This window comes from Engraulis encrasicolus, chromosome 18 (assembly GCF_034702125.1).
Source record: "Engraulis encrasicolus isolate BLACKSEA-1 chromosome 18, IST_EnEncr_1.0, whole genome shotgun sequence".
NCBI classification, from domain to species: domain Eukaryota; kingdom Metazoa; phylum Chordata; class Actinopteri; order Clupeiformes; family Engraulidae; genus Engraulis; species Engraulis encrasicolus.
Genome location: NC_085874.1, coordinates 41,109,212 through 41,120,996, shown reverse-complemented (window position 1 = coordinate 41,120,996; position 11,785 = coordinate 41,109,212). Strand labels below are relative to the sequence as shown.

Below are 11,785 nucleotides of genomic sequence, written 5' to 3'. Positions count from 1 at the left end.
CCTACAATGTCTGCTCTATGTCCATGACTGATAGCAGCTCAGCTCACAAAGTTCGTTATTGAGTGAATTATTTAGTTATACGTGCACGAGAGAGCACCTCAAGTTTTACACTTGATGACACCGTTGCACTCTCTTGTGTTAGGCAAGTAAACAACAAGCACAATGCGGACGCGCGCAGCCCAAGCCTGCGCGTGGAGGACGTGGGGGCGGAGTTACAGTACCGGATGTTGACATCGAGCCACAAGACAGCTGTCTGGTGTGCACAACAAAGCCACACGACAACCGCGTATTCCACCAAAAGCTGGTCTGAAAACTGGTCTTTTGGAACAACTGCCGAAACCAATTTAGCATTATAATCCACCATCAGACGCGCACCACTGAGATATCTTGGCGGGATATTTTGTTATCGACAAAGAATCTGATAAACCACACAAAAAGTCGGGAACAAAAAGGTTAGTGTGTGTGAGTGTGTGTGTGTGTGTGTGTTAACTTAGAGAGAGAGAGAGAGAGAGAGAGAGAGAGAGAGAGAGAGAGAGAGAGAGAGAGAGAGAGAGAGAGGCTGCAGTGCACATAGGTCGTTGTTAAATCGATGGTGCTAGAATTTGCTGGCCAAAAAAAAATTCTCCAGATTTTCAGAGTTTTATTTTTAACAAGGTTAACGAGGGTGGCCACTAGTTTTTAAAATGTAATAATCCAAATATCTAGAAAATACTGTTATGTTGTGTGTGTGCCTGTAGCCTACTAGGTTGTCAAACTGTAGGCTAATTAATTTCTGATCAGATCAATGGAAAGGTCAGGGACAGCTCAGAGGAAACATACGCTAACCAGTTGCGCTGTGGTTGCATAAGCTGGATAAAACACACGTTTTACCATGAACTGTCACCATCCATGCAACCTTGCTATAGCAATACAATGCGTTGACATACTGTAAGAGAGAGAGAGAGAGAGAGAGAGAGAGAGAGAGAGAGAGAGTGTGTGTGTGTGTGTGTGTGTGTGTGTGTGTGTGTGTGTGTGTGTGTGTGTGTGTGTGTGTGTGTGTGTGTGTGTGCTTTTCTCAATTTGATTAGGCTACTGTACTGCGTTTCCACCTTCTCCCATACACACTCAGACAGCGCAGTAGTGCTGCAGAGCAACGCAGCAGACAGTCTAGCCGGTCTGGTCTGTTCTGTTTATCCTTGAGGTAGTTTATATCAGACACCCAGCTGCTTGCTTCTGTCTAGACGCTGCTGCAGACTGATTATGCTGTGCTGATTGGTCGACCAGAACATCTTTCCAAATCCCCATGCAAGTCTGTCACTATACTTACCTCAAATGGTATATTGGTCCAATAATCATGAATGGCATGTTTTAAAACAATGGCATCTCTTGGAGTGTTTAGTTGTAAGCAATAGATAAAATGGTTACGGACAGGGAGGTTGTCTTAAGATCAGAGGGATCCCTACACGGCTGAAGTGCCTGTGAGCAAGGCACCTTACCCACATTGCTCCAGGGACTGTAACTAATACCCTGGGAACAACTGTAAGTCGCTTTGGATAAAACATCAGCTAAGTGTAATATAATGCAACATACTGTAGACAACTGTCATAGAGGATTTGATATGAACGGTTTTCCTCATGTAGCCCCTTACCATATACCGTCCCACCACTGGGACGTTGTAATAGTCACTGAAAAAAACATACCTACCTATCATAGTACGGTACTACAGGGTCAAAGACGGGCAAAATGGCATTGTCATTCAGTGTAACGGATGCCTTCTGCTGACTGTAACTGTAAACAACATGAGTCTTTTTATTTATTTATTGTTACAGGGAATTCATGAAAGCCTCGGCTGTCATCCATTCACTTGAAACAATTTAAAAATCATGTTTTTTGCAGTTAGGCCTATAGTCGGCGGAAGGTGTCCGTAACACTTAATGACGAAGACGTCTTTGACAATACACCACTATGACAGGCACAGGGCCTTTAGTAATACATTACGACTTTTTCATTGCTATTCTGGCAACAGCTAGGGCCTAGTTTATAGCAGGTGTGATGTATTGGTATTTTATATTGTGTCATACCACACCAACTGGTGGCGCTCTCGTACCTCCAATATGTAGGCCTATCATAGGACTGAATTGAATAAACCAGTGTGTAAGTACCCATCTGAGAGTCCGGTCATGTTTGTGTAAGCTCCAACCTTTGGCAAGATATTATAAATTGGCGACGAGTTAAGTAACCCACTAATGTCCGTTTCGGATGAAGAGGGCTCAGCTTTAGCAGTGGGGGGAGAGGAACAGGAGAACCGGATCGAGGAACAAGTTGTTCATAACGAACCCCCTCGAGAAGCACAGGCGCTGCCCGTACCACCACCAGTAAGAATGGCAACGCTCTTGGGACACATTGATGCTTACGACGAATCTTCGGAGCAATGGTCGACTTATGTCGAGAGGTTTGAGCATTTTATTGAAGCAAATGATGTTCCCGCTGGAAAGAAGGCGGCAGTATTCTTAAGCGTCATTGGGGTAACTACATATGGCTTACTGCGTAGCTTACTAGCCCCCGAAAAACCCAGCAGTAAAACTTACAAAGATTTAGTGGACACCCTCGACGGACATTTCTCCCCCAAGCCCATAGTAATAGCGGAGAGATTCCGATTTCACAAACGCAATCAGGAAGAGGGGGAGACTATTGCACAATATGTGGCTGTTTTGAAAAAGTTATCAGAGCATTGTGATTTTGGCGCCCATTTGCAAGATGCCATGCGCGATAGGCTCGTGTGTGGGCTGAATAATGAGGCTATCCAAAGGAAACTCCTGACGGAAGAAAAACTCGACTATAAGAAAGCCGTAGATGTAGCGTTGGCAATGGAAACAGTGGCGAGGGAATCCCTGCATTTGAAAAGTTCATTGAAAGTGCACGCAGTGTCCGCGTCTGCACCACAGGGTGGCGACAAATGTTTTCGATGCGGCAAGATGAATCACCATGAACGTGACTGCTATTATAAGGAGCAGCAATGCCGCAATTGCAATATAAAGGGCCATATAGCTCGGGTGTGTAGAAGCAAAAGGAATGAAACTAAGCAGGCAAAGTCAAAACAAGACAGTCAAATAAAACAAAAAAAATACAGAGATGCCGAAAAAGGAAAAATTCATAAAGTGGCAGCAGCAAATTCATCAGATGAGTCATCTGCAGGTTCAGACTCTGATTTCACTCTGCACATGTTGTCAACAGTGAACACAGAACAAGTGAAGGCAGTTAAAACAGGTCATGCAGCATCGTCAATGATCATGATTAAACCAAAAATTGAAGGCCAGTCAGTGGATATGGAGCTAGATACTGGGGCCGCTGTATCTTTGATCTCCAGTCAGCTATACAAAGACAAATTTGCACACATACGTTTACGCAAGACAGATGTCCTTCTGAAAACATACACAGGGGAGTTACTGCAGCCCGAGGGAATGCTGAAGGTGTGTGTTAAATTGAACAAACAAAGGGCTAAGTTGCCTTTATATGTGGTTAAAGGAGAGGCACCACCACTGTTCGGCCGTGAATGGCTAAGGAACATCAACATAAACTGGCGTGAAATAAAGACAGTGCGAACAGGGCACAAGGCAAGTGAGGAAACGCTGGAGAGTGTCCTAAATCGCCACACGGAAGTGTTTAACAAGGAATTGGGAACACTGAAAGGATTTGAAGCGTCACTGACACTGAGGCCAGACCATCAGCCAAAGTTCTGTCAAGCCCGAGGGGTACCGTATGCGTTGAGGCCTAAAGTCGAAGCGGAAATAGAGCGTCTCCTACAGCAAGGGGTTATCGCTCCAGTTCAGTTCAGCGACTGGGCAACCCCCATAGTGCCCGTCATGAAGAAAAATGGAGGTGTGAGGATTTGTGGAGATTTTAAGGTGACTGTGAATCCATCCCTGTGCGCTGAACACTACCCAATACCTCGCATTGAGGATTTGTTTGCGTCCTTGTCTGGGGGACATCGTTTCAGCAAACTGGACCTTTCACAGGCCTACCTTCAGGTACCGGTTAAGAAAGATTCCCGCAAATACCTCACAATCACCACCCACAAGGGCATGTTCTGCTACAATCGTTTACCATTTGGAATCACCTCTGCGCCCTCCATATTCCAGAGAATTATGGACCAAGTGCTCCAAGGGCTGCCCAATGTGCATTGTTTTCTTGATGACATTCTCATCACAGGCAAAGGTGATGTGCACCATCTGAAGAATCTCGAAGCGGTACTGAGTCGCCTTGAAAAATTTGGGCTCCGAGCTCAAAAAGAGAAATGTGAGTTCTTCAGGAGCTCGCTAGATTACTTGGGGCACACGATTGATTCTGTAGGGCTTCACAAGTCTGACGACAAGATCAAAGCCATTGTAGAGGCCCCTGTGCCTACTGATACGACTCAGTTGCGCTCCTTCCTGGGGCTCATTAACTATTACGCACGCTTTGTCCCGAACATGTCAACACTTTTACACCCATTGAATGCATTACTCCACAAGGGGGTGAAGTGGGAATGGTCCAGGAAATGTGATGAAGCTTTCCAAAAAGCAAAAGAACAGCTATCCAGCAAAAGTGTACTGACACATTACAACCCCAGGCTTCCAGTTATACTCGCCTGCGATGCCTCGCCCTATGGGGTGGGGGCAGTCATCTCGCATCGACTGCCAAATGGGGAGGAACGACCCATAGCCTTCGCTTCGCGCACCCTTAGCAAGGCAGAGCAGAATTATGCTCAAATTGAGCGAGAGGCTTTAGGAATAATATTTGGAGTCAGACGTTTTCATTCCTACCTTTATGGCCGTCATTTCACCCTACTCACGGATCACCGTCCCTTGACAACAATCTTGAGCCCTAGCAAAGCGACACCGTCCATGGCTGCTGCAAGACTACAGCGCTGGGCACTCATCTTGGCAGCACACGATTACACAATAAGGTACAGATGCGCCGCTGACCATGGTAACGCGGACGGTCTGTCGTGTCTGCCTCTGCCCGTGCAACACAAAGAAGCACAAGGGGCAGTCGAGTCATTTCTGATAAAACACATTGAGAGTTTCCCAATTCACTGCAGTGAAGTGAAAAGACAAACCAAAGCAGATGTCACACTCTCCCAGGTGATTGAGATGGCGTTGACGGGTCGTTTTCCACCAGCCAAGGATGCGGACAGCTGTTTGGCCCCATACATCACACGGAAAGATGAACTGTCCGTACTTCAAGGCTGCTTAATGTGGGGTAATCGAGTGGTAGTCCCACCCAAACTACGTCAGCATGTCCTAGACGAACTCCACACCGGACACCCGGGTGTGGTTAGGATGAAATCCCTGGCAAGAAGCTACGTGTGGTGGCCGGGACTAGATCTACAGGTGGAGGAGAGGTGCAAAGGATGCGAACCGTGCCAACGAGGTCAGAAGAACCCTCCTCTCACACCGCTGCAGTCATGGCCCTGGCCAACAGGTCCGTGGCAGCGAATTCATATTGATTTCGCTGGCCCCTTTGAGGGGCGCATGTTCTTCGTCATTGTGGATGCTCATTCCAAGTGGCCCGAAGTCATATTGATGGATTCAACCTCATCTGCAAAAACTACTGAAGTTCTAAGAGGCCTCTTCAGTCATTACGGGGTACCAGAGGTCTTAGTCAGTGACAATGGGCCCCAATTTACTTCTGAGGAGTTTGCCCACTTTCTGACGTCAAATGGCATCACGCACAAACGCTCCGCTCCCTTCCATCCGGCAACGAACGGCCTGGCAGAGCGTTTCGTGCAGACATTTAAACACTCTCTGAAGTCGTCTAGGGGTACAGCCTCGGTGCAACGGCGACTTGATGCTTTCCTGCTACAGTACCGAAACACCCCCCACGCCACTACAAAAGAGTCACCTGCGACGCTGTTTCTCCGTCGCAGACTGCGCACCCGCCTAGACCTGCTGAAAACGAGCGTGTCAGCAGTGGTTGAGCGAGCGCAAGAGGACCAACAGCGACACCATGATGAACACGCTAAAGAGATCTTTTGAAGTGGGAGACCCAGTGCTTGTCCGGGACTATCGGAGAGGGGAGGAAAAGTGGATGACTGGTACGGTTACATCGCAAGCAGGCCCAAGGTCATACCAAGTCGAAGTTGCGTCAAATCAGCAATGGAATCGTCATGCGGACCAGATGATGGCCTGTCACCCCAGCATCGTGCAGCACGCCGCAGAGAAACAACCAACACCTGCGGCGCCTGCAACTGCAGTCGTGGCACCGGCCATACCTGACACCGGTGACGCATCGGAGACAGCGAGCCCGGTGACGGTAACAAGCTCACCACCTTCAGGTCAGTCAGACACGCACAACAACCCTGCAACACCCCAGCCATCACTGAACAGATATCCAAGGCGGGTGTGCAAACCACCTGACAGACTGACCCTTTGAACAACCTGCCTGGTATGATCTCTGAAATGTTTAGTTACCGAGTGGTGTCTCAAGTAGGGGGCACAATAATCCCCCGACACACTCAAGGTGTTGAGGCAGTCTACCCTCACCCTTAAGTTAGGATATTATGTTCAATACTGTTGGATTAGTTACTGATGTAATGCTACTGTTAAAGTTAAAGTTCCGGAGCAATACTTTCAAGATCATTTTTTTTGGGATCCTGGTAACTGAATAAGAGGGGAGGAGTTGTGATGTATTGGTATTTTATATTGTGTCACACCACACCAACTGGTGGCGCTCTCGTACCTCCAATATGTATCATAGGACTGAATTGAATAAACCAGTGTGTAAGTACCCATCTGAGAGTCCGGTCATGTTTGTGTAAGCTCCAACCTTTGGCAAGATATTATAGCAGGAATAGTGTCTTAAGGGGTTAAGAGCTTAAAAGAGAATCATAGAGAATCCCAGACTATCAAACAAATATGTGACAACCCTGACCGTGACCTTGTCTGCTCCTCTGCTGATTGCATCTGTAGTCTGTAGTCTGTAGTCTAGCGTCTTTGGTTTTTTCCCCCACAGCTTTACAAACGACAATCAATCTAGCCAAATAAAAAATACAAGATCCAGGCCCAGCCGTGGCTCAATCGGCTGGGCACTCGACTCCTACACCGGCGACCCGGGTTCACTTCCATCCCGAGGTCGTTTGCCCCAACCCTCCCCGTCTCTCTCTCTCTCCCCAGCTAAGTTCCTGTCTCTCTGTGACTGTCCTGTCATAATAAAGGCATCCCCCCCCCCCCCCCCCCCAAAAAAAATCAGGCCCTGCCGTGGCCGTCCGGTGGGGCGCTCGCCTGCCATGCGGCTGACCCGGGTGCGATTCCCGGCCCGGGTCCTTTGCAGACCCCTCCCCGTCTCTCTCCCCCATGCCCTTCCTGTCTACCCCTCGTAGTGTCCTGTCCATAATAAAGTCTAGAAGACCAAAAATAAAATCTTAACCCCTTAGCGCAGAGCCCATGTTATAACCTTACTGTTCCCAACCTTGTAATGGCTATGTCTTAACTTGTTACTTAAGGCTCTCTGTACTGTCATAGTAATGTTGTTATGATGTAGTTGAGTATTTTTTAGCAAATAGTGAATAGGCCCGCCGGCGACCCCATCTGCAGTAAGAGGCTAAAAAAAACCCCAGAAAAACAATCATGTTCCACCTCTTCTATCACATCCAGCTCGCTCCTGAGAGCAACATGGGCCGTATCTTCCTGGACCACAGCGGGGGGACCCGTCTCTTCTCCTGTGCCAACTGCGACACCATCCTAACCAACCGCTCCGAGCTCATCTCCACGCGCTTCACCGGGGCCACAGGACGAGCTTTCTTATTTAACAAGGTGGGCCTGCCTTCTGCCGTTGGCTATAGGGCTTTGTCTTTATTTCTCTCTGTCTTTTTGTATATCTCTCTCTCTCTCTCTCTCTCTCTCTCTGTATCTCTCTCTATCTCTCGGTCTCTCTGTCTCTCTCTCTCTGTCTGTCTCTCTCAAACTGAAACTGAAACTCAAAGATTCTTTATTAGTCAAGTCAGGTCAAGTCGGTTTTATTGTCAATTTCTTTACATACGCTGGTCATACAAAGAATTGAAATTACATTTCTTACGTTCCCATTTAGACACAGACATAGACTTTATTAGCAGCCGTTGTCAAAGTACCTTGTTGCCAGAGCATGAAGAATGCTAAAAATCCTCCATTTGCAAAATATTTGGAAATGCAGAACCATTGGAGGATGATGGAAAGGGCATCTGAAACAGTGGATTTGAGTAAACAATCTTACACGCACACACACACACACACACACGCACACACACACACACACACACACACACAGTTCAAGTTGTGCAATAATCATCTCCCTTCGTCAGTATTTCCATCTACATTCCATTCACACACAATACTCTCAGGTTCAGGTTCAAATTCCATGCAGGCAGGACTTGTAGTGAAATGTTCCAAAACAACACCAACTAAGCTGCCCAGTAATTTGCCCCTTTGAAATGGGCGTCATATTTGTCAGACGTATTTGTGAGGGGTTGCCTGCATGTGTCAGTCTTCGTTTAACAGTTATGCCTGTTTGTAATGTACAGGTGTGTGTGTACGTGTGAGTGTGTGTGTGTGTGTGTGTGTGTGTGTGTGTGTGTGTGTGTGTGTGTGTGTGTGTGTGTGTGTGTGTGTGTGTGTAAGGTAGCTAGTTGCCCCTATCTAACTCCTCACTTTTGTGTACATGCATTAACGTTGCAGTATGAGTATATGATCTGAAATGTACACTCGCCTCCAAAAGAGTTGTCGCCTATCCATCTGTTTGGAATAACAGCTAATAACCTGACTTTCAATTAATCACTTGGCTTCAGAAGTCACTCATATGAAAGCTACAACCCTCCCGAATGAAAATGTATGTACAAAATAAATTTCATGCACCAAAGAAAGATTGACCCTTTATTGAACACAGACAGGGCAGATTTTCACAAGACAAAAGTTTTGTCGCCTATCGAACATAATGTGAAAATGAGCAGATAAGTCACTTCAAAACACTTCAAATACGCAGATCGGGTGTCATACTTAATCACTGAATCACTCTCACCTCTCCAGAAAATTAACTTTGGCCTTAGGTGTATGTTTAGGGTCATTGTAATCATGGAAAGCAACACAATGAAAATCAATGGAGTTCAATGAGAGATGGTGACATATTCGCTATTTGTAGAGCAATACATGTTTAACTTCATGGTTTAATCAATGATAAAAGCCCTCAAACACCAGCAGCATGCATGCAGCTCCTCATAAGAGCTGTATCTGTACCATGTTTGACTTTATGCACCATTTCTCTTTTTTCTCATTCTTCATCTCCAACACCATATCGTTTTGATGCTATCAGTTCTAAAATGGTTGATCTTGGGATCTTGACTTCAGAGTATGAGTCCCATTAGCCTTAATTTTTGTCAGAATTAGGCCTGACATACTCTTGGCTGGCTTTTTTGAGACAGGACAGTGGGAGAGACTTCTTTGGTGTTAAAGGTGAAGAATTTGGAAAAAAATACATGGTGCCTAAAGTCAAACATGGGAGGGATACAGCTCTTGTGTGGAGCTGCATGCATGCTGCTGGTGTGTGAGGGCTTTTATCATTGATTACATCATGAAGTTAAAAATGTATTGCTCTACGAATAGCGAATATGTCACCATCGCTCATTGAACTCCATTGATTTTCATTGTGTTGCTTTCCATGATTACAATGACCCTAAACATACACCTAAAGCCAAAGTTGATTTTCTGGAGAGGTGTGAGTGAATCAGTGATTAAGTATGACACCCGATCTGCGTATTTGAAGTGTTTTGAAGTGACTTATCTGCTCATTTTCACATTATGTTCGATAGGCGACAAAACTTTTGTCTTGTCAAAATCTGCCCTGTCTGTGTTCAATAAAGGGTCAATCTTTCTTTGGTGCATGAAATTTATTTTTGTACATTCATTTTCATTCGAGAGGGTTGTAGCTTTCATATGAGTGACTTCTGAAGCCAAGTGATTAATTGAAAGTCAGGTTATTAGCTGTTATTCCAAACAGATGGATAGGCGACAACTGTTTTGGAGGCGAGTGTATGGATGTCTGTAGGGGAGAGAGCAGCGTTTACCTCTGATCCAAGGGCCAATGCAAGCATTGTCTTTCAGCAGACGACCAGCTCCAGCTCAGGAGCTCTCTTTCCAACTTGCTCCTCTCGCCAATGTTCAGTGTTTCAGGGTACAGTTCATAAAATATCCTGTATATGTGTGTGTGTGTGTGTGTGTGTGTGTGTGTGTGTGTGTGTGTGTGTGTGTGTGTGTGTGTGTGTGTGTGTGTGTGTGTGTGTGTGTGTGCCCATCCCCAGGTGGTGAACCTGCAGTACAGCGAGGTGCAGGACCGGGTGATGCTGACGGGCCGCCACATGGTGCGCGACGTCAGCTGCAAGAACTGCAACAGCAAGCTGGGCTGGATCTACGAGTTCGCCACCGAGGACAGCCAGCGCTACAAGGAGGGCCGTGTCATCCTGGAGAGGGCGCTGGTGCGCGAGAGCGAGGGCTTCGAGGAGCACGTGCCCTCCGACGCCTCCTGAAGGGAGTGGATTGGAGTGGAGTCTGCTTGGCCGCAGGACTTAAAAAAACATACGTAGACATACTGTACTGGACATAAGCGCTCACATTTGGACACACACACACACACACACACACATGCACACACACACACACACACACGAACATACACACAACCACACACACACACACACACACACGAACATGCACACACACACACACACACACACACACACACATATACACGCACACAGGACCACTGCTAAGGTTTTGGAGCCCCTAAGCATAACCTGTCAGGAGGCCCCCTTCATAATTGAATAATAATCAACAATTTTTAGTCAGTCTCAGTTGAGGAGGCCCAAATTTTAGGGGGCAAAGTGGTTGAGGCCCTAAGCACTCTACATACTCTGCTTATGCCTTGCGGCAGCCCTGCACACACACACACACACACACACACACACACACACACACACACACACACACACACACACACACACACACACTATCTTGTACACACTGACACGTGCACATACAGTAATGTCCAATGTGAGGACTTTCAGTCTCTTTCAGTGTTACCATGGCCGTATAGTAATACTGTATGTGATACTTCTGCGTCTTGTGAAGCAGTGATAAAGGGTGCGTTCGTGATGCCGCATGCATTTGCAATCTTCACAACGCGCCTGACCTGTTGTGCACTTCAAATGTTCTAGGCCAATGTTTCTCAAAATGTGGTCCGGGGACCACTGGTGGTCCGCGACAGAGCTCAGATGGTCCGCGAGTGGATTTCTACTTTTCCAAGACGAGCTAGAAGTAGGCTATATTTGTGACACAATTACAAAGTTAAACACATGGCAAGTCTTATTTTCACCACAATAATACAGGCTTGTAATGTAAATAAAAAGTAAGTGATCTGCTTTGAAATTGGCCGTGTCAAATTAGCACACCTCAAATGTCAATTGAGTTGACAGGTGGTCCCTGAACACTTTTTGGGGGACAAAGTGGTCCTCGGTCTGAAAAAGTTTGAGAAACACTGTTCTAGGCCCAGGGGGTGGGGAACCTTTTTCATTCGAGGGTGCCACTTCAAATTTGTCCTATGTCCCATTCACATGTCCTACGCAGGACACTCCCTTCCCAACTGTTCAGTTGCCTGGCACCTGTTGGAATTTTTGCTCTGGCTTCTCATTTGAGGTGTTCTCCGTCCTACATGTGTGAAGAGGGAAGGGATTTGAGGTGTAAGTTATTCTCGTCCTTAACGTCTTTTCCTCCAGCCTCTGGCTTCTTGCCTGGGTGTGTCGCCC

At 46.6% G+C, this 11,785-nt stretch overlaps 1 protein-coding gene across 1 annotated transcript; it reads left to right on the top strand.

Annotated features, from left to right (window-relative positions):
* Positions 1-250: 250 nt before the first annotated feature.
* LOC134468624 (protein yippee-like 5) lies at positions 251-10,638 on the top strand. Its single transcript, XM_063222520.1, has 3 exons — positions 251-452; positions 7,614-7,772; positions 10,286-10,638. Exons 2-3 carry the CDS (start codon positions 7,632-7,634, stop codon positions 10,508-10,510), a joined length of 366 nt encoding a protein of 121 aa, XP_063078590.1. The 5' UTR covers positions 251-452; positions 7,614-7,631; the 3' UTR covers positions 10,511-10,638.
* Positions 10,639-11,785: the final 1,147 nt, after the last annotated feature.

Coding starts and splice junctions, on each gene's coding strand:
- LOC134468624 (XM_063222520.1), top strand. CDS start 7,632: ATGGGCCGTATCTTCCTGGACCACAGCGGGGGGACCCGTCTCTTCTCC. Junction 7,773..10,285: donor GAGCTTTCTTATTTAACAAG/GTGGGCCTGCCT, acceptor GCCCATCCCCAG/GTGGTGAACCTGCAGTACAG.